The sequence below is a fragment of the Ixodes scapularis genome, unplaced genomic scaffold (assembly GCF_016920785.2).
Source record: "Ixodes scapularis isolate PalLabHiFi unplaced genomic scaffold, ASM1692078v2 PGA_scaffold10__122_contigs__length_95168666, whole genome shotgun sequence".
Taxonomy (NCBI): domain Eukaryota; kingdom Metazoa; phylum Arthropoda; class Arachnida; order Ixodida; family Ixodidae; genus Ixodes; species Ixodes scapularis.
Window position 1 is genome coordinate 83,251,558 of NW_024609836.1, and position 26,921 is coordinate 83,278,478.

The following is a 26,921-nucleotide window of genomic DNA, read 5'->3' on the forward strand; positions in this document are numbered from 1 at the left end:
ACAATCAAGTTCTGCAAACAATCGATTTTAAACTTACTTAGATATTAAAAAATTAAAAAAGTTAACAATTAAAAAGTAATTAAAACTGATAAATAACTTTTTGACCACAAAACTGATCGTTTTAATGTTTATTCAAGCTTTCACAAAACCGAAACTAACATGGCGGCCCCCCATCTTGTCAGCTTTAGAGCACTATATAGACCTTTTCCACAAGGGCGCCGCCATCTTGAATTGTCGTCACTTCCAGTATGGGCGACGGAAACAAAGTAAAACGTTTCAACCTGTAACTAGTAAAAAAATAGAGGCGAGCCAAAACGAGAATGTGTGACGGTTAGGCTTATATCCTAAATGTCTTCTATTGGCGTGGCAACGGCAAAGTAATGTTTTCGCCCATACTGGAAGTGACGTCAATTCAAGATGGCGGCGCCCTTGTGGAAAAGGTCTATAGCTCCTTCGGAGCAGAGTAGCACAATCCAGAACGCCGCCTCTCGGCGACTAGCGGCGAACGCCCGGAGGTTCCAACTGCGGTCAGAAATGCATGGAGAACGTGAGAAAATCGTTGTTTCTTCAGCATTGTGGGAATATACGGAATGGCAATCGTTTGTGACATAATAATGGAACATTTTAGAATAATTTGCGCTAAGTTTTGTGACCCGCAAGAACCTGACTTTTTTTAAAAAATTGCTTGAGCGGCATCATGCAGCAGACGACACGGCGACGTCACACCATTCACGTGACCCGCTCCGGCCAACCCGAAAAGCCCATCTCCGCTGCGAGCAAAAATCGTCTGCTTCAAACGCCATTGCCTTGGAAACTGCCTTCTCAAAATTTGCACACGCATCCGATATTATTAAAACTTTGACAAAGTGTTTAGTGCTTTACTAACTTCACGACAGACTAGTTTTGAAAAGTGTGAACTCGCCGTTTATTTTTTAATCAGCCGTGTTGTACCGATCTCCATGTATTCTCCCATAGGGCGGGCCGCCTCCTGGAACCCTGAGTACCACGTGACTCGCGCCGAGCCGCTCTGTCGGCCATCTTGTCGGCAAAACACGAGGTTCAAAGGATTGCGCTACTCTGCTCCGTAGGAGCTATATAGTGCTCTAGTCAGCTTCTCCGCATCGTAAACCGGTCGGACACCGGGGAGCTCTCTCCCCGACGCCGTTCCGCATTTTTATTTAATATTCTCCCTCCCTCATCGCTTTCCGGGTTTCTTGCTCGCCGCCTGGCTCCGACTGCCATGACCTGGAGAAGCGGCCGCTTGCCCACGTCGTGACGATGGCCGTGAAACCGCCGTTGCGGCCGAAGTCTAAGGAGCCGCAGCGACCCGCCGATGGCGCGGGCGGCGAGTGGACGGCGATCTTGGACGATCGAAATCCTCGTCACCTCCGACTCGCCTTCTTGGCGATCCTTTGCCTCGCGTTGGGCACCCGACTCTACAAGATCACGGAGCCCGACCATGTGTGGTGAGCGAACACGACACACCTCTTTTAGACACGCATTGGTGTACCGATGATCGTTTGACAGCTACGTCCAATCATACCTTGATGCCTTGATCACTTCGTGGCGCCACAGATTTGGTAGATGCACTTTTCCAGCTGGAGTTTGTGGTCTGCTGGAATCTCCCGTTAGTCCGGCTGAAAGGGCACGCCTACGTAAAAAAGAAAAAACAAAGGACTTAATTAAGGTTCATTTAAACCGTGTTTGGGAGCAGATACCAAATACGCATGCTTCGTATTTATGATCCTAATTGAAATCTTATGTGGAGCAAAATTTGGACAATTAACGTGTCTTACAGACATTTTAGCCTTGATGACGTTGTTGCACTTGATTCAGGACCTGATCCTGTACTTGTTATTTGATCACGACCTGGTCATGATCCGATGAACATGAAATATTAAATAATTGACAACTATATATCACAGAATTTTTTGATGGAATTTGTGGTTGTTACCTGGCAAGGACCTAGGATCTTTAGGAACTGTGTGGAGTCGGACCCTGGAGGACATCTCGAACTGTTTTAATGTGGCAAATCATTGACAACAAAGTGTTCATTTTGCTTTGGTTTTGACTGGCTGGTTCCGAAATGACAAGAGACATGGGGAATATTGTTTAGTTTTTTTTCCCCCTGCGGTGTTGCAAATTCTACCATTTGTTGTGTTACAGCTGGGATGAAACACATTTTGGGAAGATGGGGAGCTGGTACATCAACCGGACATTCTTCTTTGATGTCCACCCTCCACTGGGGAAGGTTTGTGTCCTTTTGGTGAATATACTCTTGCAGAAATGCTGTCACACCGAGACAACATTGAGACAATATGTTTGACTTGTGCTTCAGATGCTCATTGGACTGTCAGGCAAGCTGACGGGCTACAATGGGACGTTTGCCTTTGGAAAGCCAGGCGACAAGTATGAGGATCACAACTATGCAGGAATGAGGATTGTGAGTTGATTTTGTCTTTTATATCAAATACTGCACCTCTTTGCTGACCGGTGTAGCACTGATGATTTCACAATATAGTTAATTTCCTGCTGTCTTGCAAGTACTAGTTTCTCTTATGAACTGATGTTTGCTCACTCGTTTTTGCTTAAGTATTGCTTCAATTATGCTGCTTTTTTTGTATCTGTGTGTGTATTTGCCCCAGTAATGCATGCATACATTCTTGCTTTCCTGCCCCTGCCGTTTTGATCCAGATGAGCATCGTATTGGCATGTGTGTGGTTATCATTACTGCATGCACATTAAAGACCCCTGATTAGCAGACACATGGCATTGGCAAAAAGCACCTTTCTACTGTGGAGGAACAAGGCATTATTCGAGGGCACATATTTCCTGCCACCTAAACCACAATAAAACTAATTTGACTTTTGCTGCGTGATGTGTAAGCAACTTGCTGGATGTCGTCCTTCTTAGACCAGCCCACATTGTAAAAAAATGTTGCTAGAACAGACGTTTCACTTTTCATGCGAGGGAGCATCTTCAATGCAGTCACAAATCTAATTAAAGGGGTACTGCAACAAAATTCTAGCACCTATTTTATTGTCTAAATGTCAACCTTGTTCTGGCCACACCACAGAGACATGAGTGTTTTGTTGGTAAGGACACTACGAAGCATTAATTAAAACAAATAAACTGATTACCAGGTTGCACCTGGTGGATGTTCCCAAAGCTGCTTCGAATGTCGTTGCGTCCCCCTTCCCATAAAAGCAGTGCCGCTCCACAGAAGTATGGCGCTGAGCTCCAAACGCTCGCAGGCTGTCAAACATGGCCGAACAGGATTTCCCTTCTCTCCCGCACCTATCTAACTCCCGTGGGGAGTGGGGATAGGGAAGCTGGAAGCGGAGGTGAGGCGAGTCACTTTTTCACCTGCGCTGGTATTGTGGAACGAGACATCTGGCATCCCGAACGGCTAGATTGTAATGCACTGATGCCACCAAGTGGCGAAGCTCACAACCATGCCAGCCTCCCTGTAGCCTTGCCTGTGAAGCGAATTGTGACGTCACAAACGCGCTAGAGGCACCGGATCTCCTGAGACGTATTGCGGTCTCTAATTGCTGCTCCTCGAGCGCTCGCTGGAATCATTTAGAATGAAAAATAGAGCCATCCATTCAAAACACAAACCTGCGATTGTCGTTAGCAGATTTTCTTGATCATGTTTAACTTATTTTTGAACGTGAGAGCTATATTTCAATTTTCACTTGTGTGTCCCTTTTTCTGTCGAGTTGGCACGTATGAACTTTTTTTTTTACAATGTGGTTCCCTCTCTTAGGCTAAGCTAAACTAACTAGGTGCTCCTGGCTTAGTTAGCCCCTGTAGAGTGCTTATGACGCAAATGAAATTTTATCATTGCCATCGTCGGTCTGGTTAGAGATTCTTTGGCTGCCCTGACCGCTGTTCTGTTTTTGGACAGTTCTGTGCCCTTCTGGGAAGCATGGTGTCCCCATTCTCCTTCGTGATTGTCTGGGAACTGTCCCGTTCTCTGACCGCAGCCGTCCTCTCCTCGCTTCTGGTCACCTTCGGTGAGTCCGACTAAGCTCCACCGAACAGTGTCACTCCTGGGGAGTGAGCGAGAGCGTCCTCGGCTGCTGATTGGACGTGGGTCCACAGCTTGCGCCCAATCAACCAATGAGACATTTTTGACCCGTTTGCGAGTTCTCAATCGGGAAATATTTTGGTGAGACCATCTCACCAGTATACATATAGTGAGAGAGGTTCTTTCAATCTCTGATGTGATTGTCCTTAGTACTTTGTCATCCACTGGTTGATGTCTGCTTGTATGCAGCAGCAGAACAGCTTGAGATTTGCAAACAAAGCGCAAGGCGCGAATGGCTTCCAACCTCTTGCGTCCGATCTCGCTTCGCCGCAGTATTCAATTTGTAGCACATGATGCACTTTTTTTCGTTTTGTTAGCAGACAACATACCATTGTTTTCTAGTTTTATTTCTGTCTGCAAATAATGCTTCGTATTAAACAAACTGCGTTCTTCGCTCGTGTGAGCAGACAAACCGTCTGCAAAGGGGGTAAGGTCGGCAATATACCGACATAAAATAGTGTATTAGTAGAGAGCTATGAGTGTGACAGAGAATATACGATGGAAAATAAACAGCGCACGGCTCGGAGAGCTCGTGTTCTGTGTCTTGGATATGCCTGTGGGCTACTTTCAAGGCTGTGATTTGTGCAACACCGCTGTGAGAGAAGTGTTGCAGTCAACTTTATTTTTAAAATTTTTGTTGCCTCTTCAGCTTGCTTTTCTTAGACATTTGACATGTTTTCCTCCATGACTATGTGAACGGTCACAACACTTCCATTTTAGATGCTGTGCTCATTCCCTCGTCACATGTGAATCGCCTATTAGCTGCTAAGAGTCGTTTATTAGCTAATGTAATCTTGTGTTAGCCCGTGCATTTCATCATTTTTAGATTGTTTCATTGCCATCTGTTCCCTTTTCATTTTCTCGCGTGCTCTCGCATCGAACTGCATCGCACAAATTTGTGAAGCCTGTTTGCAATGGGTGGACAAACCTTATGGCGGACATCACAAGAACAACAACTGACATTCACATACACAGGGTGTCCCAAAACGAAATTTACAGGGTTTTCTTTTACCACAAAGATACTAAGCTATGCATTGCCGAATGCCCAAACGTAGCACTAGCAGTTTGAACCATAGGCCAAAGTTTCATAACTACTTTACCTGTTATGTCATTAACAACTTATGATGTTCCTAAATTTTTAATGCGACTAGCCCTATATTTTGGCGAAGACTGAGCGTTTGGCAATGGATCATTTATTTTTGGCGGTGTAAAAACCCTGTAGATATTTTTATGGCTACACGCTGTACATCTGTTTGTCCGTCTGCATTGTGTCTTTTCGCGCTCGTGACAGGAACAACGTCTCACAAGAAAATGCGGTCCTTTCAGATGTGGGGTTGGTGACGCTGTCACAGTACATCCTTCTCGACCCCATCCTCATGTTCTTCATTGTGGGGGCCTTCATGAGCATTGTGGTCTTCAAGGCCCAGCAGGACAGGCAAGTGGGCTCTTCTCATTCAGGTGTCCTGAGGATTGGCATTGAGAAACACACCATTAAACAGGAGAGGAAAAGAGAGATAATATGAATTATGTTTGTGGAGAGATTGGCAGCCTCAAAAACGGCATCAGCTACTCCGTAGCTTGAAAGTGAAAAGAAGAAAGGGAATTATGAGGGTGTAAGAGGGACCAAGGGATGAGAAAGAAAAGCGATGAGAAGATGTAGGATCACAAAAATGGCACAGTCACAGCAGCACAAACACAAAGCGGGGCGCTCAGTATTACAAAGCCCTTGCTAAAACGCACCCCACAAAAAAGGGAAAGTACAAAAGCGGTTCTTCAGCACTGTAGACTTATTCATTGATTGCTGCGAAGGTCTGCACATAACTTTTTCCACACACTGCACACTTTTGCGTTCACTCACTTGTACACCTGTGCACGGACATACACATCTCATGGGTTAAATGTCTTGCACCAATCAGGATTATCATCATTTACGTGTGTGTAACCACAATCATTGTCACTGGTGTAATGACAAGTTTTCAGGGGTCAGCAGTCATGGTGCAGGGGGTCAGTGGTCAGGGTGACAAGTTTGCAGGGGTCAGGGCATTCTTATTGGATAATGTTGCAATCCCATTTGCTGCGGAGAGATGGGTAATGAGATTCATGGCCTAATCTGTCAATGACTATAGTTAGAAAAAGGTGGGTCTTGAAACACTTCAAACATGAACTGTTTCATGTCTGAAGAAATAGCCAATAGCACCTTCCATATAATATTTCTAAAAACAAATATTTCGAAATGAATAGATGTGCCCTATTTGCAGGAAATGTGTCGTCAAATTGCTTTTTGTTAGATTGCTTGGTAAAAGTGGTCGAACAAGTAAGCCTTAGCTTCGAGCGTCATAATTATTGGGTTATAATAGTAATAATATTATTTCTGAAAGTCCACAAACACCGCTAATCCTGAAAGGCAGTGCTAAATACACTGCATACCACATCTGCTTCACTATATTTCCTGTGCAGTGCCTACATCATGGTATTTTGCAGTGGAAATCTTTGCAATTTGGTGGGTGTAAGAAGATGAAGCTCTATCTCTATTGCGGCAAAACTTTACCAGATCGGTATGACCTTTCAGGCCTTTTTCTCGAATATGGTGGACCTGGCTCGTCATTTCCGGAATGTTCCTGTCGTGCGCCATCAGGTAAGTGCGTTGGACGGATGTCCCCTCGGAGACAAGCTCTGGAAATTTCTGACGGTCACATTGAAAGTTTATAGGGCCGGCCCCTACAGTGTTGCCCATTTAGTGCGGTTGTGCAAATATTCCAATCGTAGTTTCAAATAATACACTATTCGATATTCGCTTAAAGATGAGCTGCGATATTCATAATCTTCTAAATTTTGATTGCAGCGGGCTAGCCCCGTTGAGTGCGCTTCTCACCGAGCACCGGTGCATTGCGGGGAAGCGATACCCGCGGAGCTCGCTTTGCCGCAGCGCAGCCGTCTGCATAGGGGAAAAGCACACCTTCAAAGCGGGATGGTGCACTCACGCACCTGCTGTATTTAAAAAGGAACAAAAACTTCCTCAATGTTGATATCTACGTTGCAATAAATTTTTGAAATTAAACTGGCTATTATGCGAGAGTAGATGTTAGGCAGCGATGTCCAAACAAACTGCAGTCATTATTCATGTTTTTTTTGTTTTTTTTAAAATTACATTTAAGATATAAGAAAGAATATTTGCATACAGCAAGCGGATTTATAAGTCCCCTCGATTAGGTGAGCTGGGCATCTATGGGTCAAATTTTATGTCAAATCCGTTGTTTACATTCCACTGCAATGTAGACTGGACTTTCTGAGGCCACAGTTCGTAAGTGTAGTCAGAATATAATTAACTGAGCTTAGAAGTAGACACGCAGATGGTTGGGAGTAATTTTCAGGAGTTCATGATGATTTTCGTTTATGCACGATGCAACAGTAGCGAAAGGCTCGAAGAAACTATTCGATATTCGATTTGAAAATATTCGACCAGAACCACCATTCGCTTCAAATTCACTTCAAACTCAAAAATCCCCATGTGCACGTGCCTACTGTTTAGTTATTACATCAGTAGTCTCGCTGGCTACTGAAACAAAAGAGTAAGAGAGGCTGGTTTGAAAAGGGAGATCCCCCAGTTGGAGGTTGAGTTCCCTCAACCTCAACAAGCGCAGTAGTTAGAGCGCATGTCTAAACGCGCTTGTAGCGAGCACACATAACGTGTTGAGTGACTACTAACTGTTTTGTCTCGTCGTCCCGCAGCGTCAAGTTTGTCGGCCTCTTTGTGGTGCTCCTTGTGGGTCTTTACACGGCCCACGACCTCTGGGTGCACCTCGGAAACTTGGAACAATCACTGGTAAAAACCATTCGTTTCAAACAAAATTCGAATGGTAGAAATAAATGAACTGCGCAAAGGACGAGGATAGGGGTAGAAATGAGTACGATACACGGAGCGCAGACTTCCAACTGTTTATTTGGTGCAGACACAGCAGTATATATAACAGCAGCAATCAGTTTGTGGCGAAATAAGGCTGAATCAATTTAAAAAAATTTGAAATTGATACCTTGTCATTCATTCGACGAGTTCAGACAGTTTTAAAAGCTTGGTTTCTCGTCAACGTCACAAATCTAGCTTTTTTGTACTTGTTTTTTTTATTACTTGTTTTTAGTAACTTAGTACTTGTGCTTTATTAACTTTTTTTCTCCATTCAAGCTGTATTATTCTCATAAACTTCTGTTCAGTATAGTATCCGGCAACCTTTCCGTTTCAGGCGCAGGTGGCGAAGCATTTTGCCAGCAGGGCGCTCTGCCTGATACTCTTGCCCGTGTGCCTCTACATGTTTTATTTCTACATCCATCTTCAGGTTCTCTACAAAAGGTGTGCATCCCTCTGCATTGGCATTTTGTATGGCTCGTTTTTCATAGTTGGCGTAATCATAAATCTTTGTTGAGTACTTTTTAAAGTGAAAGCATTAACTGTACCATGGAGTGGAGCTGGCGGCGTCTGTAGCCGTTGTCTGTAGCAGCGAAAAATGGCACCTAAATGCCCATTGGCTGAGTGAAACGGCATTTAAAGTCCCATTGGCTGCGACGCGTCATAGCAGATACTTTGTCACGGAAGCTGGCGAGGCCGCTCGAGGTTAAAGCGGATGCACCTCAGAAATAGAACACAAAGAAAAGCACAGCAACACAGATGCATTGTTACGGAAGTTGTGGAGCCGGTGGGTGCACCGCACCTGCGCAGTCAGGAAGCATGATGTCGCCACTGGAAAAGGAAGATGTGGCATGCTACTTGTAGGAATGCGCTGCGTGAAGGAATGCTTTTGCATTCCTACATGTAAGCAGTCTTAAGTGTCTGCCAAATGTTTTTAACCACCCGGGGTCGAGGCTAAACTTGCGAGCTGATCTACTTAATGATAATATTCAAACATAACTTCCTACGTTACATCATGATGTCACATTTGTGGCATATGCTTTGGTGGCCTTTGTATGAAAGAAAGAACAAAAAACCAACGAAAGTTGGGAGTTGCACAACTAACTCAATTCTTGCCTATATTCAGTGGTACAATATAGCATTAGTGATACGTGGCTATATTGATGCAGTGGCAGCGGAGACGGCTTCTTCAGTTCAGAGTTCCAATCTCGGCTAAAAGGAAATTCACTCTACATGGCCAGCATGCCCAGACGTGAGTTGTCGTGCAGAATTGTTAGTGTTCTCGCACCTCTTTTTGCATGTTCACTCTAGCTTGTGGATATAATAGTTCAAAACTACATTGCAGAATTTTTAAGAAATTTGATTGGGTAGTATTCTGCAGCATTTAATCTCTGCTGATTATGAATTAATTTTTTTCGTTTTTGACGATGTCTCAGTCATGCACTCAGCATTGAAACTCGGATGCGCAAATAAAGTACCATCGATGGTGGAAATTCAATGCTGGCATTAGGATCTCCAGACCCTAATGCCAACATTTAACATTCAATATAAAAAAAAGAAAAAAATTATGTATAGTATATTTAAAACTGGAGTGACTACAGATCCTTTTCACAAGGGCACCACCATCTTGAATTGTCGTCAGCTCCAGTATGGGTGGAAACACTGCTTTGCCGGCACCACGCCAATAGAAGACACTTAGGATATAAGCGTAACCGTCAAAGATTCTCGTTTTGCTCCCCCCCTCCTATTTTTTTACTATTTGCAGGTTGAAACGTTTTAATATTTTTTCGTCACCCATACCGGATATGCCTACTTGGCGGTTGGGGGCGAGAGTACTCGAAAAAGGTCTATATATGCAAGCACTTCCTTGAGGCCAGTGTATGCATGGGTTGCACCGACGTTACATTGCATACTTTTGACCACCATGTAAGAGGAGGAGAGGGAAGCTGCTTTTGTAAGAATTTTGAGTGACGTGTTATTCTCTATAATCTTCTGGGAGGAGAATAATGACGCCTGTGCAGATCCGGGAGGCACAAAAGAGGGTCCTGATAAGAGTGGAGCCCCTTATTGCCCTCGTCTTTGGTGGTCATCGGAGCGCTCTTTGAATGACGTCACATGCAACCCATGTATAGACGGCTTGTTTGTGATATGGTGTCTCTTCATAAGGTGCTCAATGCAGTTATTGACTCTCCCCTGCTACATTGTAGAATCTCATTTCATGTTCCCCGACAGCAAAGTAGATCCACCACTTTTTTTACCCTTTCGACCTAGAACCTGGCTCGCCATTGACACCCATGAAACTTATGTACAAAGCGCTTCGTAACTCTGACAGTGACTAGTTCACTCATTTTGAAAAGTTGAAGAAAAGTTTACTACACATTTTTCCTCGCTAGTTACATTTTTTTCATTTGTTTCATGTACGTGCACCCCGCCTAATGTCTGGGGGCACAATAAAACATGATTGACTATTGATAGTAGTTGAACCTATTCATGTTGAACAGAGGTTGCATACGGAGCCCAGCTCACGTTGAAGAACCATAGGACTGGAGGTGCCTACCTTCACTCCCACTGGCACCTGTACCCCGAAGGCCTGGGGGCACGACAACAGCAGGTGATTTAATGCCCTCACATTAGCAAATCAAGTCCTTCCCTAGCAAATCAAGCCCTTCCTTGGACAGAATGTAGTGCTAACGGTCGGGATAACACCTTAAAGTTTCAAAACGTATCGCAGCAGAAAGTTATTTTGCATAAAAGGCTGCCACCAGGCAACAAAAGCAGACATCATCTGCATCTGCGTCCAAGTCTACTTGTTATCAACAGCTGTGCCGTCTCGGCGATGCAGCCGAAAACAGAAACACACCGTCTGCTTCTGCTGCCCGATGACATTGTGTTTTCGGGGCAGAACCATTTTTTTTTACTTTCAACTTCTTACTTCGTAAACCGCGAGCCTTGAAACTTCGCCACCTCATCTCAACCACCGGCACTACTTTCTGTAAGTTTTGGGGCTTTCGGCAGTTTGTACGCTCCTGCGGCGTGAAGTGCCGTTACTTTTTTCTCGTCTAACGCCTTGCGTGTTATACCAACGGGCAGCAATGGCTTGCTTTCGCTACGGCAATCCCTTAAGCTGCTGTCACGCTGCTACAGTCGAATCTCGTTATAACAAACCTTGATTTTGACCAAGATTTCGGTCTGTTGTAAAAGGAGTATGTTGTATGCAGATATGAAGTTGAGTCAATAGTATGTAGAGGAAAACCAACTGAACTTCACAAATCAGTATGTTATATTCAAATGTCTGTTGTAACTGGGTCTGTTGCAACGAGCTTAGACTGTAATAGCACATCGCACAAAAGACAGTGTGCAGGCACCATCTGGAGTCTGCTTTTTCCTCGTATGATGGTCCCATCACATTAAACTCTCTGCGGACGTGTTCGAAGCATGTCCACAGAAACCTCTGTCATTATGTATGCAGCAAATACAGTTTTTTGTGTAATGTGTGTGCAGTGCGACCGTGGCTTTATGGGGACCAGTGAAAGTCAGTCACATGTGAGCCCGACCTCGTGCCCTCCGTCCAGGTGACGACTTACTCGCACAAGGACGACAACAACCAGTGGATAATCAAGAAGTACGACCAGCAGCCGGACCTGCGTAACAAGACGGTCGACCTCGTCAGGAGCGGGGACATCATTCGCCTGGAGCATGTCGTGTGAGTATGCACTCCCGACTCGAGTCCACTAACGTAGCTTGCTAGACTTTGGCCAAGGTTTCGCAGGGATTTACTCCGGCTAGAGCCGGGCTTTAGCTTGAGTCGGATCGCATGTACACCGGGCTTGGTTCGGGATTCCCGCGTGTTCTTCCTGCCGTCTCAAACTGTCTGTTGATTGATCGCATGTCGAGTGTGGAAGGTTTGATATCCTCGGGTTACCCATAGCAGTGAGAGGCAGTGCAGGGCTTTGGAGAAGAAGATTCGCGAAAATTCTGGTTCTAGCTTTTGGGACGTGACTTGATGTAACCATTTTTTTTTGTGTCATTAGGACGACGAGAAACTTGCACTCCCACAAGGAGCCGGCACCGGTCACAAAGAGGCACAACCAAGTGACGTGCTATGGAGAGGTGAGAATTTGGAATTTGTTCGAAGTCTAACAGGAAAATGAGCTATCTTTCAAGACAATCTAGTTTATTTCCTAAACTTTTGTGAAATGCGGCATTATGTAATTGTTGCTGCATGATGTGCAAAACTTATACTTACAGGCAAGCTGGTAATATCACTTTCAGATTGAGCGAGGCTTCGTTAAAAAAAAATGAGCAATGATGCATGCACAATTGTGCACAGTGTGTGTATCATGCACATATTGTGAACGTTGTGTCTGCTGTGCAGACTATGTGCTCAATGTATGCATTTGTGCACATTACACACATTATGTGCACAGTGCTCACGATTAGCTCCACACTAAAGCACTCCTTGTTTGTCACAGAACGGTACAGGGGATGCCAACGACGTCTGGAGGATCGAGGTGGTGGGAGGGGCACCGGGGGAGGTGATTCAGACGGTCACCACCAAGTTCAAGCTCATTCACTACCTCACCGGCTGCGCCCTCCACTCGCACAACAAGCAGCTACCCAAGTGGTGAGGAGGCCTTGCCATCTCAGCGGTGGCGATTCGGTAGATGCATGGTACTTCTGTAAAGACTCGCAAATTGGTGTCATTTTGGTGCTTGCAAAAGGTTTGCCCGGACAAATTGTGATAGGCAGTCAGTCAAAGCCGGCCGGAAAAACTTCGAAGGAGCATCGAAGGCTAAATCTCCTAGCGGGCAATCCTGGGTTACCAAACGTGTTCCAACTAGTCATCACTCGCTCATAATAAATCCGTATCTTTGATTGCCGTACACGCACTTCGGCGTGCACATTGCATCAGCGCAATGAGGTTCCCAAGATGGCGACTTATTTACCCGTCGTCAAACAGGGGCTACGAGCAGATGGAAGTGTCCTGCAACCCCAACGTGCGCGACAAGAACACACTCTGGAATGTCGAGGACAACCACTATCCCCACCGTAAGTGCACGCGCTCCTTGTTTAGACTCGCAAAGTCAGATTGGTGTAATCCACGTAGTGCGAGAGATGTTGCTTTTGTTTTCTTGTTACCGATCTAGTGCCAAACGTCAGCTTCGAAGCCTACGCCCCGGGTTTTCTCAAAATGTTCCTGGAATCTCATGCCGTCATGCTTCAGGTAAGGGCTCTCGAGCCGTACGCGCTTCGGCGTTTCGGTTGCTCGCAGTTTGGGTGCAAAGTTACAGGTTTAGCCACACATCCCCAATGAACTTCTTTCGGTAACGCAAGTGCGAAACGAGCTCGACAGCAAAGAGAACAGGGTTTCTTTACTGCTTGCTGTTTGAAAAGAGAAATGTGATTAACAGTTGCTCCGACCCCAACTTCGAGGATTTACTTGAGCTTTCGAATGTAAACAATTGTTACCGTAACAAAATGTGACGACTGTTACATGTGCTCTTATGACATTTCCTGATAAATCTAGGTTTGCAATACTTGTAAAGAGGTGTCTGACTTCTCTTTATTCAATTTCACTTTGACATTGTCCAGTAAAGTTTTTGAAACAAACAGTATAAAAACTGCTGCCTACCCTGTATCACCAAATCACAAACACAATTGGTGTTTGAAATGACCTCCGACTACCTTGCAGGGAAATGCAGGGTTGAAGCCAAAGGAGGGGGAAGTGACATCGCGACCTTGGCAGTGGCCGATCAACTACAAGGTACTCTTAATTCTGACACATTCCATGATAGTACCTAAATATTTGATATGTGGAGCGTATTAATCCTAATTTTCTGCACGGGTGCCAAAAAATATGGACAAAAGTATAGGTCAGACATTATTTTGAGATTTGGGGGTAAAGAAGGTATGTACTAAAAGTTTTTACAGAAAAAGTTTGTGTTTTTCAGGAAAACAATTTCTTCCCTACATCAGTGTCATCTCAGCTACACCATTTTGCCTCGGACGTTCATACAAGCATTAAAGCACATTTCTTTGCCTCATTAAAGTTGTAAGTTTGCATTGTCAGCCTTTAATACAGGAAGGTCCTACTGTAATAGTAGTTTTATTGATTTTTTAAGCACAAAAATTTGGACAAGGAAGAACAGAAAAATCAAAACACCTTAATTGCCAAGCGTGGCAGGGGCAAGTGCATCAGCATTGCCTTAATAGACCTTTTTGGAAAATCCCAGGAGACCCTGCAATGAGGATAATTGTGGGGCTGTTCGGATGTATGCTCGGTGGCAGTTCAAACGTTTCATATCTCCCGATACTAATAGTGGCGTGACTATTTCTTTCTAGAGTAATCTTTTGAAGCAAATCGAATCAAATAGGAAAGGTTATGAATCGAATTGAATATTTTCAGGTACCAATAGTTTCAAATATGAATAATGTTGAATACAAATATTTTCTATTTGATGTGCATTAAACGAGAATACTATATCAAAATACAACTGAATTTGTTTTTCAACAAACGTAACTGCGAAAAGGTTATGATGATAGTAGTAATTTTCATTTGCATGGGAAGATAGATTGCACAAAACTACACAAGGTCGGCAAGCCATAACACAGTCAGAGATTGTGTCGCGGACGAACGCAATCACGTGAACGTAAACGGGAGCACACAAGCGGAGGCAGGTCGGCAGGCCGCAACAGAGTCGGAGATCTTGAACAATCTCTCTCCATGCGCAATAGTTCTGCCGAGAGAGGGCGCCACAAAGCTATAAATTAAGTTTCAACTGAGGGAAAATAACACGAGCGGCTAGATCCATCACGGCAACTCCGGCTTTTGCGGCGTCGTTTGTTGCCACTTTGGGACCACTTTGGATGCGCGGGCGGAATAGGACGCTAAGCGCACCGGTGGGAGACGCGTTCCGTAGAGTGGACGCCTTTCCCTTCACGGTCCGCCCGTCACCGCAGGGCCAGTTCTTCTCGGGCGTCCAGTACCGCATCTACCTGCTGGGCAACCCGGTCATCTGGTGGGGGAACCTTGTCTGCATGGCGCTGTACTTCGCCATGCAGACCTGCCTGCTCATCCGGCAGAAGAGGGGGTACCTCGGCAGTCCCAGCACCAGAGGTGAGCGTGACAACAGGGGGGATATTTCAGCCCAGTCTAAGCCCCAGTTCAACAAATTTGAAGTTTATGAAAATTGGAGGGTCTCTGTTAGGTTTGGACAGACCAGCAATGCAGAAAGTTGCCTGCTTGCAGAGCGGGATGCCAAGATGTCCCGTGCCGCAGTCTGGCTCATCATCGGCTGGGCCCTGCACTACATCCCCTTCTATGGCATGGGCCGGGTGCTCTACTTCCACCACTACTTCCCTGCCCTCATCTTCAGCTCCATGTTGTCTGGTGAGCATGCTCGGATAATCAACAGGCCAGAGCTCAAACATACCTAATTACCGTAATATTCCAAAAGATAGCCCACCTTAAATCGAGAGCAAATTGGGTGAAAATAGGGAGTGAACTAACTTTCGGTGTACAATCAAAGAAACTTGAAAAAAACTCTGTTTTTAGATAAAGTTTTCCTGCAGAACTTGTTATTGTGGCGAGGGACAATCAACCAAAGATGACTCTACCTTCCAGTCGGCAATGTTCGCTTATATCCCGCCATAGCTAACTAGCGGCATTTACGCCGATGCCATCATTGATCCGAAACACTATGATTGTTAGGAGTGGGCTATCTTTCGGTGTTTAAAACAAAATAGCAAATCAAGCCAGAAATAGGGGTGCGGCGTTCCTCTGGACATTACGGTAGGTTAGTTACTCAAGCTGAAATGTGATTTAGATTACAATGACATGAACAATGGCATCTTTGGTAAGTAGTAACATTCGAGTCGTAGCTCTAAAACATTCTGCAGCTGTTGGCTCTGTTCTGATTCAGCACTCTGCAGCGATGACGTGCAGCACTGATGTCAAGATTAGGATCATTAATAATTAATAATACTGTATTCGAATAACAAATTACAAAGATAATAGTGCTCACCTACAAAAGCAGTCTCCTGCTTGTATGCTGTCAACATAATTTCGAGAATTTTGGAATCAAGCTAATTGACCATTTGCTCCAAAAAGGTAACTACAGTTAGGTACTGAAATTTCAATTAGGCTTTGGAAATATTTCGTTATCCAGATTAAGAACTAATGACCCTAACTAGAGCCCCGCAAAAATAACTGTCCGATCATCTGCAACCGATACCCATCTGTGGACTTTGTACCCGTGCCCAAACTGCATCTGCGGCATTTTAAAATTATTCTAGTATCCACATTCGACCCGCATCAGCATACTTTGTATTCGCATCTAGACAGCTACCTGCACATTCATTTTACATAATAAAATCAAGCTTGATTGAAAAAAAATCAGCACCTTATAAGCCGTTTGCTTATTTTTGTACAAAGAACTCTTAAGGCCCGTTCAGACACTTCTGACTTCTTAAGACCGAGTGCCTTGGAACCTCTTGAAATCTCTTACGACGAGAGGGCACACTGGTGCCATCTACAGGGTAGCAGTGGCAGGGTAGCATATTTTCTATTTCTCTCGCACATCATCCTTTCTTTCTTGGCTTGAAAAACTTTTGTCAATGTTATAGACAAGCCTTTCTTATAGGTGTTACGCACATTTGACCTCGGAAATCCCGCAAAACCTTCACTCTTGTGAGTGCAGTTCCAGGGTCACCACATAGATGGCGCCAGCGTGCCAGTGTGTTCTCTCGTCCCAAGAAATATTAAGAGGTTTCAAGGCACTTGATTTTAAGGAGTCATAAGTGTGTGAACGAGCCTTTAGATTCAGAATATGATAAAAATTAATTTTAATGTATTCTGTTCTATCTTATTTATATTATGGCAATCATCCTTTTAGGCGCACTTTGCGTCGCTAAAAAGATATCAATTGCAGATCGCCCTGGGAATCTGCGACACTGCCTAGAAAAAAAAAGCTTTAAAGTTTTTTTTTTTTTTTTTTTGTAAACGCACTTTAAGTTGACGCATATTTTCTAAACATGAAAATTAACGAGGGACAGACTAATAACATTCCATCATTTCGTTTAGGTCAAATAATAAGAAGTGGGTGGAAAGGCGGTCACTCACGCAGCAATGTACTCATACATGCATGGTGGGAAAATATCACCATATTCAAAAATGGCAACACCTATCGGTTTTAGTTTTCAACATGAGCCCGCAATTGCGTGTTCCTAACCACATACTTTGCAGCAACTCGCCAACTGTAGAAACAGTGCAAAAATGTAGATCCAAACTTGTGGATATCCACTTCCGCAGCCCCGTGTATCTGCGTCAGATCCGCAATCTGCCAAATCTTGTTCATTTTTATCCGTATCCGCCAGTTGACTGCGGATGTCTGTGGGTAATTCTCGGATATGTAGGGCTCTAACTATAACTTTGATTACCATATTTTCCGGACTATAATCCGCACCCGATGCATAGTCCACAGAATCAAATTTGGGGTCAAAAACAAAAGTTTTTGCTTGGATAGTCCGCACCCGGTGCATAGTTTACACTTAGTGCCCAGTCCAAACGTAAAAAGTAATATACACAACACACCTTGACAAATGCCTGCTATATTAGCTCACAAAAAGCTTGTATCAAACATAAATCAAAATTAATATACTTCATTATTCATGAAATCCTTTACGTCTTGTCATAGTGAATGATCCAGAAAAAGCAAGCACTTATAGATAGTCTGCATCGGTTAAACTTTCAACTTTCAAAAATGTATAGTCGTGAAGATACGGTAGTTACTCTACAGCTTTGGGACTCTAGAAATTCAGTACGAGCACTGCACCCAGGTGGTCGGCAACTTACCTTATTCACATTTAATATTTTAACTTCTCAACACTGCACTCCATAGTTGTCTTTGCCAATTTTTCTCTTGTTTGTTAGTTTGCTTGCAATTGTTCAATGTCCGACGGCCTGGATGAGATGTGTAGGCATAGAAAGGCTCAATTCGGCGTAGGCGCTCCAGCCAGTAATCGCCACCTGGCCGTGAACTCGTCACATTGAGCTAGCCCTGCACACCGTGCTGTCGGCGGTTCCAGCCGAGATTCGCCGAATTGTTCTGTTTGAAGGTGTCGTCTTGGACTACCTGCTCCAAGTTATCCCAACGTACCTGCCTGCAAAGGTCAAACAGTCTGCTTACCACTGGATTCTCGGATCATACCTTGCTGTCATCACATACAGGTAAATGTCAGCCTATTTAAAAGTGACTGCTGCACTTCTTGCCAGTTAAGCTTGTTTATAGTGTTGCGCAAATATTCGAATTTTATGATAGTAGTTTCGAGTAATATGCTATTCAATATTTGCTTCGAGGCGAACTGCAATTATTCATACTTTTCGAAGTGTCGATTGCGAGAGCTCCGCGAGTTTGGCTTTCCCACAGTGCTCAGGTGCTCAGTGGGAAGAGCACTCAACAGGACATTCCCCGTTGCGGTTATACAAGTTAGCAATGTATTAAAAGCACACATTTATCATTCATGCTTTTATTTTTCCAGATTTGAGATATAAGGATTGGCATATCGCGAGCAAATTCATAAATCGCCTCGATTTGAATAGCTGTAACAGATCTTGTTTACATGCCACAGTTCATATAGTTACCTATGTTAAAATTATCTGAGCTTAGAAGTGGACAAGTGAAAGGTTGGGAACAACCTTCACGAGTTCAGCTGAATTTTAGTTTAAGCATCGTGCACAGGGGTGGAAGACTGAGAAACTATTAGATTCGAAAATATTCGGCCAAAACCACATTCGCACATGGCTACTTGTTTACGAAATAAATAATCCTGATCTTTTAACACAATATCCCTTAAGGCCAGCTTCTAATCTAGGGCGGTAATGATAGGTTGCAACGAGAAACATAACACGGGCAGTCATCTTTGCAAAAATCACTTTGTCCCTTGGCAGAATCAAACCAACAAACTCTCGCTGATTAGTCCAACGTTCCACCTGTTAGCTACCGCTAGCGGGTCAGCTTTAAGAAGTTATTTCGGCCGCTCTATATGTACTTGTGTGGATGCAAAACATGGCCCCTAGGAAGAAGAGGGATTACAAACAGCTCAAAGCTTACCAGAAGCGTAGGAAAGAAAAAAACGATTGCGACTTGCCTCGATACTTTGTGTGAAGCCGACTGGCATCACGCAGTGTGTTCACGTCGCCTTCACCAACAGATCACCCCAAAAGCCTAACGGGTAAAACAGGTGTAACATATTCAAACAGGCCAACGCAAACACGCGACACATGCTGCGTCAGTCAGCTTTATGCGAAGTATCGAGGAGAGTTGTCATTCTACACCGAAGCTGTTTATGGCTAGGGTTCCGTGGATTTTTCGTGCGCAGCGCTAAAAACTCTACGCTACTTCCATTACTTCATTCCCACCATAGTACAGCAGCTTCGCTGGTCTTCCCACTTCACCAAAGTGGAAAGGCTGAAAGTTTTTACAGCGGAGCTGTTAAGGGCTAGGTTCCCCAGGATCGTGTCCACCAGCAAAGAAATGATGACACCGAACTCTCGAAAGTTCCACTGCGTCGAGTGCTTCGGATTCCCTTGCAGAAGAGCAGATCGCTCGCCTGGAAAGCCACCGCCAAGAACAGAAGCTACAGCTCCGCTGCTCTTCCTTCTTCACCAGAGTAGAAAATTTGGAAGTTTTTATCAAACTTTCTGGTAACTAGTGGGACATCCTGCGAATGCACTCGCTCCTTTCGCAGCAAAGGCAAAACCTCGAGGTATTGCACATTTCAGAGATGGTATCCGCTTGCTCGATATATCAGAGTCTTTTGACAGCTGCGCACGTTTTTTTGCGGACAGATGCACGAATCAACTGTCACTATTTTTTTTTTCTTCCCAGCTTCTACCTGTTCTCGCCTTTGGCCTACGGAATGGACGGTTCCATATCCATCCACGAAAACAGCACAATGCATGGACTGAGATGGCTGGACACGTGGGAGTTTTAAAAAAAAAAAAACATGCTTGTGTAAGCCGACAATAAACTAATATTTTTTTACCAAACGTCGTTGCCGTCAAAACGATTAACGTCTCAAGGGCTTCGTACAACCTGGATTTGACACAGAAAAACAGTGGTCAGCGTTTTCCCAAAACAAACATCTGGCAATATTCCTTTATTTCACCCACAGAAACATCACAGTATATTTTTTTTTTCTTCTCCGAAGTCAGCGGAACAGGCTATGTTCACTATCATAAATAATTATACTAGCGAAGCAGCAAACATTCCACTAATTTGACGACACTCTTGCCTGCTCTTTGCCGGCAAACACGCATGCACGCACCCACACACGCAAGTAAAATGTTGAAGAAACTCTCGAAAACAGGCATGCGACAAAAAGCAACCAAAAAAAAAAGACCCCAACAAAGTACAAACAAAAAGCACACAACTCTCGCAAAAAAAAAAAAAAATCCCCACAGTTTGCCTTTTTTTTTTCCTGCAGGTATATGTACTTAGGTAGGTGTACAATAGAAGCTCTTTTTTGTATTTTCTTTATAATGTGTATATATAATATATATACCTATATATGGGTCAAGTGTTCGATATATATACACACTTCCTACATTCTCTTTTACTTTTTGCTTTATTCATTATGACTGGAGTTCGCGGCTTTTTTTTTAAAACCTATTAAGGATATTAACCGTAAACTTCCCCAGGCACTTAACAACCAGTGATGGCATCAATATTCCATGTCAAGACACACACAAAAAAAAAAAAAAAAAAAAGGAAGCATACTTTCCCGCAACGTCTACCATTCAGGCAAACCGCCTCCGATATAAAGTGCACCGGCCAGAAAATATTCCCCTCCCACGTTACGATGCATGCACCCGGCCCAGTCTTCAGACTAATGTAACATGACTAACTCTTCCACAGAGCCTCCTCTAATCGCTACCGATCACTACAGACGCACCGAGCAGTGCAGAGACGGTAAGTGGCCATGCGAAAATTTGGGCGACTCTTCGCCTAAAGATCTCTGAATTCATTAGACTAAAGATTGCGCCAGTCACTGCATTGCCGTTGTCACGTCCCCCCCAACTTTCAAGTGCAACTGCCCAAAGATGCCTATTACAGCTACGCGTGCGAAGCAAAAATCGCACTTCGACTCTTCACCATTCTCTATTCACACCGGAGAGGGCCAAGCGCAACTTAAAACCGGTGACACCAAAAAAAAGAATGGGCCATAAAAGAAAAAAAAAAAAATTCTCTTCGTCGGCAAATTTCAAAATGCCGACGCCAGCCAAGCCAAACTGAGCGTTGCGACGACAAAGCCCGTCTGACATTTCTACGCAACGAGGCATCAGTCGCGTGGAGGCACGCAAGAGGCAAGTTTTTTCTTTAGTGCAGGACAGGTCAGGGAAGAAAATACAAACTCAAAGGCACACGACGAAGAGAGGAAAGGAAAGAAAATACGAAGGATACGCAAAGCTCCTGTCGTCTCTCCTGCTGGTGTCCGTGGCAAGAAGCATCGTCGGTTGACGCGTCCGCAAGTCGGCGCCCGTGGCTTGTGCCTTGCACTCTACCTCGCCAACTTCGAACACACGCACACACACACTCACTGCAAAAAGACTTCCGTTCGGGTCCCTCTGGATAAACGAGACGAGTCGGCAAAAGCGCGTCCACTCACGTGCGCGCAATGCAGCACCGAAAGTAAGAGTTCGCTCCGAAAAGAAAAACAGAAGTTAACTCAAAACGTGTGGTCGGCAAAGAATGAACTGGTTCCTCGAACAATGCACGGCTCTCGATGCCTTCCGTAAAGATCAGGCTCGTCTTGTGGCACACGCTTTTTTTTAACCCCCGGAGGCATATTGGTTGGAAAGCGAGCGAGGAAGGCGCCGTGTGCCCTTTTGCAAAGTGTTCTACGTGAAAACTAGCGCCCACCCACTTCCGTCGCCCCCGGAATAAAAAAAATTAAGCCGGGGCGGGCGGAGGTCTTGAACGAGCGCCCTCGTCACGACCGCGTTCGCCAGAAGCGTCCCGCTGGAACGAAGGTGACCTACAAAAGGTCGTCGAAAGTGCACCTTCTCCGCTTTTTGCGGAAGAAAAATCGCCCCAAAACGAGGACCTCCGTCCACGAAAAAGACCGTCGCGGAGGTTCGAGTCGGGCACGAATTCGCCGCAAAGGCCTTCGCAGCATCCGACTTTCACCGCCGAGATCTCGGTCGGATCGATCCGTATTCGCAATTCGCCGGAACGTCCTTCGAACCGGCTCACTGCAAACAAACGCGCCGCGGACATGCCCGTCGGAAGCGGTTCCTGCGGCGCACGCCTTCCGACTGGTTCGCCACCCTCGCCGGAAGTGGCATCTGCCACGCACATTTTCGGCACTGGTACCTCTCTCCGTGTTCAGTCTTTCAAACAGGGGTCCCTGGTGGGCGCTCTTGCCCCGCGTCTTTGAAAAAAGGAGTCCTCGCGGCCGAAAAAAAGGAGTCCCGGGCGGGCGCCCACGGCACGACTGCCCTCCTGAGCGGCGCTTCAGTTGAGGTGGAAGCCCTTCTCACGGGTGGCGGCGAGCAGGCGTTCCCTGAGCAGTGCCTCGCTGGAGTAGTCCGGCAGCTTGAGGTAGTGGGCGCACGTGTTCACCGAGGGGAAGGAGCCGTCCGAGGCGTCCACCTTGCGCACCACGGTGAGGCGCGGGTGCAGGTTGGCCAGGCCCCCCGGCGGCAGGGACGAGCAGCCCGTGGTGAACTGCAGGAAGGCCTTGCGCTCCGCCCCCGTCATGTCCACCAGCACGTTGACGAAACGCTGGAACCCGGGGCTGGACAGAGAGGGGAGCGGGAGACGGTGGGAGGACGTCGAGGCGCTCGTCGCGCCACTGCGACGAAGGGCGAGCGGGCCGCGCGGCTCCGTTGCCCAACGTGCGTGTTCGTTCGTGCGACTGCTGCCACCATTTTAAATGCGTGGCATTTACAGGGCTTTCGTGTCTGTGAGATGAAGCCTCGATGGCGACGTCGCACCGACGACGCCACTTCTTCGCGCGACGTCGCCAAGATATTGAGAAGCTCCCCGAAGGTTAGTGCAAGAACACCGTAACAATGTCACGGTGTTCACGTGACATCATCGGCGTGACGGTCGTCATGGGACACCATGACGTCATGGAACGTCATAATGTCGCATGACACGTCTTGCGACATCAGTTGACACCGTGACATTGCAGAGGTCCTTTAAATGCTACGCATTTAGAATTTTACAGTTAACAAATGCTCGCTTGCGTTGGTGGGAGTGGCAGCGGAGAACAGTGTTGGCAACAAAGAAGACGATGCCAGTAAAACGGAAATCTACGGAACTTGTTTGCTTAACCTCGTTTAAGGGCATGCTTTGACGCTATTCGCAACGACGAATACCCGTCGGTGTTGCCAGAAAAAGGTCTCGAAATAAACCTGGCCCCGTACCTGTCGCGCGTGTAGCCCAGCTTGGGCTCCGTGTAGTTGATGACGTCCTCTCGGCTCCACGTGGGGTTCTGCTCTCCGCACAGCATGAGCCTCACTTCCTCCGGGTTGAAGGCCCCGAGCTTCTCCATGGGGAACACCTTGCAGAAACCGGCTGCCGCAGAGAACGAGATGCCAATTAAGTCCGAGTGGTACACCGCACGAAACATACTAACAGACTAATCAATCGGCGTTCCGGGTGAAGCGACAAAAAGTTGCGTACAAAGATGCAAGCAACGCCGCAAGCCACTGCGAGCAACAGGAAGCGAGAGTAACCTTCGTATTTTGTTTTGCTGCACGTCTGTGAGGGGGAGAAGGGAGGGGGCAAGGCAAGGGGGCAAGGTGGGTGGCACGTGGCGTGTCGGATCAGTGAAACCAGACGTCCGAGGGATGTGCGCGACCGGTGAACACGACGGGCCGCTGGCTGCTGCGGTTTCGGCTGTTTTCGTGCACTAAAAGCTTTCTGAAACAAGCAGCACTGCGGTGCTACGGCGACTCGATAGCTCCATGCGCTCGGTAGGGTCTCGAAATTTAGACACGGATGTAGGTTGAAATTTTCTGGTCACGATTATAGCGGAATCTGCGCGTCACTACGCCCAACTGGAAGGTCAAGTGGGACGCTCGGAGCTATGAATTTTCTCCGGTTGCTCGTCCGTCGCGTTACGTCGCAAGGCGAAACGCAGGCTGGGGGACGAGCGCGTGGCGAAACAGCTTCGGCTTTGTAGGTCGGACGCACCCCTGAAGGCCTCCATCTGCCTGCGGATGCCCGTGTGGAGGCAGAAGTCTGCGAGCAGCTCCGTGTACTCCTCGATGTTCTCCAGGGTCACCTCCTCCTGCTCCCCTCCACTCCTCAGCTCCACTGCCTCGAACCCATACACCTTGGACGACGGGCAGAACTGGAACGTCAGCCTGAAAGGGAAGTCGGCAGTGCGCAACTGTCAGTGTCGCCGTTCCACGAAGATGTGTCTGGTTAAAAGACATACGGGCTGCGGAGTTCTCTGGGTTAAGATGTGGGTTTTTCTCTGGGAATTTAGGACCTTAAAGAGACACTGAACCTAGGAAAAAATTAATTTGTTTTAGAGCGCAGCCCCTAGGGCACTCAATCTCGTGTTCCGCGGCATCGGCGTAACTGCACACTTTGCATTATGGGACATCACAGACCTATACACCAATTCAATTCCCCGCTAAATTTAGCGAAGAAACTGAACTGGTGAGTAGGTCTGTGACGTCCCATAATGCAACACTGAGCATTCAGTTTCCCCGCTAAATTTAGCGATAAAACTGACCTCGACACCAATTCAGTTTTCCCATAAATTTAGCGGAGAACCAAATTCGTGTTGAAGTTACGCAACGTCAATTTTCCAGCTAAAACTTTGAGAGGAGGGGAGGGTGTTAAGGAGGAGGAGGGGAGAGGAGGATCCTCCATACCCTCTCCTCCTCCTCTCCTCCCCTCCTCCTTATATAAATAATATTACAAGTAATTTATATATATATATATATATATATATATATATATATATATATATATATATATATATAAAACTGAGAAGAAAAAAACCCTTAGTGAAAAACAGCAACAACGGACGATTTAATCTTCGACGTTTCGGCCGGAGTCCGGCCGGAGTCCGGCCTTTGTCAGGATGTATATATATATACATAATTTACATTATGTACGCAGGAGTACGAGGTCCATATTTCTACATATAGATATTTCTTCCCCAAATTCTTTAGCGCGGTATATAGCCAAATCAAAATACCTGAAGAGCTGCTCTCTAATTTCACATTACAGAGATTAGTAAACGTCTAAATTTTTTCTACCTGGTTAGGACAGGCACATTAAAAATTACGAATTGTCAAAAAAAAATTTGTTTGCCCAATATTGATGCTACATTATGAATTTTTCAATTTGCAAGCAAAACCAAAATTGTACCCCTGTGGGTAATGATGATATGATGACAACGTTTGTACCCGACCAGTGCGCTCGAAGTTCGCTGGACCTTAGAGCACACACGATAACTTGGCAAACTGTGGAGGCTACGGTCCCCGCGACCCAACAAGAGCGCCGGAGCGAGGCACGTGACACCATGTCATGGGAGCGTTTGTGTCACTGCGCCGAATGCGAGGCCTGGAGAAACCGGCTGTCGTCTGTTGACCAAGAGTCGTCCGCTGCAAAACCAACCAACTTCGAATGAACGTCCACCACCGGAACATTGCCTTTCGCTAGAGTAACGAGCTCTTCGGGAACAATCCATGACACAACCATACGCTCAATTTACCCCCGAATCTGTGGCAGGTGCTAATGCCAGGACAACGTTTTGAGCGGAATTGGCCAATTACAGGGCTGTGATTGTTCAAACGTCGTTCAAAAGCCACATGGTTATCGGAAAAGGCTTGATCTGAATCAAGTATCGTTGAAAAGTAACATGTCTTCCTTTTTCTTCCGTGTCGTGTAGCGTAGTGTCGATAGAGATGCAATCGCGCGACTTCGATTGCCGTTAAAATAAAAAGATGCCTACAACTGCTTTTTGTTGCAGACGGAGTGGTGCTGTGACGGTAACGAGGCCTCCGCGGCCTCGACCGTGGAGTGGTGTCATGTGCCTTGCTCCGACACCCTTACTGAGTCGTGGATGCTGCATCCTCCACAGTTATCATGAAACGGAGTATAGTTGGGTACAAACGCTATGATCATCATACCACAGGGGTACAATTTCGGTTTCGCCCGCATACCTGAAAACTCGTTTTGTAACATAAAAAAATGTTATTTTTATTAGGTTTAGTGATTTTTTTAAAAAGCCCGAAAGAGCCAAGATAGAGCCATACTTGACCTTTGGCCACAGCCTGGGTACCTAGGCCCTAATTCGCTAGACAAGTGCCAAAGTCAGGCTTCACTGCCGACAGTTTGGCCGTCATCTAGCACCTTTGGGCCTAAGTCTCCAAAACAAGTGCCAGAGTTAGGCTTCCCATCCGGCTGTCCAGTTTTTAAATTGCAACTTTGGGCCTAAATTGCCCAAAAAAAAGTGCCAGGTTCAGGCTTCACTGCTGGCCCTTCAGTTTGTACGTGGCATCTTTGGCTCGAGTCTGGCACTTAAGTGGCAAACCAGAGAAAAAAAACTTAGAAACGCCAGAGCCGACACGCAAACGGGTGGAACTCTCTCGACGTGGGCGCGCCGCCCCTTCCCGCCAGAGGCTCACCCAAGGTCCTCGATGCGGGCGGGCACCCCCGTGCCGTCGTGGGTGGGGAAGGCAAGGTTGTGCAGCTGCCGCACCCGGTCCTCGTGGCTCAACGAGTTGTCCCCGATGATGCGCTGCTTCTGGGCGGAGAGCTCCCGCAGCTGCTGTAGGAAGCGCGCCTGGTGCGGGTTCACCTGGAGCAGGGGAAAGGGTCTAGAGTCAGCCAAGATCGAGAAACTCCCGGTTAAAAGGGGTGAGACGGGAGTTACGACATTACTGCGATGAGC

At 46.0% G+C, this 26,921-nt stretch overlaps 2 protein-coding genes across 5 annotated transcripts in view; one reads left to right on the top strand and one right to left on the bottom strand.

The window, feature by feature from the left end:
* The first annotated feature begins 1,111 nt into the window (after positions 1-1,111).
* LOC8043485 (protein O-mannosyl-transferase 2) lies at positions 1,112-20,014 on the top strand. The gene is made up of 20 exons (XM_029974251.4): positions 1,112-1,466; positions 2,167-2,251; positions 2,339-2,443; positions 3,911-4,019; positions 5,420-5,528; positions 6,663-6,728; positions 7,823-7,916; positions 8,332-8,438; positions 9,164-9,246; positions 10,496-10,605; positions 11,567-11,697; positions 12,026-12,104; positions 12,467-12,618; positions 12,955-13,043; positions 13,142-13,218; positions 13,687-13,758; positions 14,955-15,111; positions 15,244-15,384; positions 18,111-18,222; positions 19,883-20,014. Exons 1-20 carry the CDS (start codon positions 1,279-1,281, stop codon positions 19,986-19,988), a joined length of 2,172 nt encoding a protein of 723 aa, XP_029830111.4. The 5' UTR covers positions 1,112-1,278; the 3' UTR covers positions 19,989-20,014.
* Positions 20,015-20,121: 107 nt separating this feature from the next.
* The window catches only part of LOC115315009 (E3 ubiquitin-protein ligase HECTD1), a 95,429-nt gene continuing 88,629 nt past the window's right edge, over positions 20,122-26,921 (bottom strand). For all 4 annotated transcript variants that reach the window (XM_042288703.1, XM_040499614.2, XM_042288705.1 and 1 more), the window contains exons 41-44: positions 26,656-26,828; positions 24,200-24,372; positions 23,428-23,578; positions 20,122-22,793 (exon numbers count right to left, since the gene is read on the bottom strand). In XM_042288703.1, the coding sequence (XP_042144637.1) occupies positions 22,511-22,793; positions 23,428-23,578; positions 24,200-24,372; positions 26,656-26,828 (780 nt within the window). In that variant the 3' untranslated portion in view covers positions 20,122-22,510. The remainder of the gene's footprint in view (positions 22,794-23,427; positions 23,579-24,199; positions 24,373-26,655; positions 26,829-26,921) is intronic.

Bases quoted from the DNA above. Each gene is read 5' to 3' on its own strand.
- LOC8043485 (XM_029974251.4), top strand. From the start codon at position 1,279: ATGGCCGTGAAACCGCCGTTGCGGCCGAAGTCTAAGGAGCCGCAGCGA. The intron at 10,606-11,566 runs GTGATTTAATGC...CCCTCCGTCCAG, and splicing joins TGGGGGCACGACAACAGCAG to GTGACGACTTACTCGCACAA. The intron at 15,385-18,110 runs GTGAGCATGCTC...TTCTGTTTGAAG, and splicing joins CTTCAGCTCCATGTTGTCTG to GTGTCGTCTTGGACTACCTG.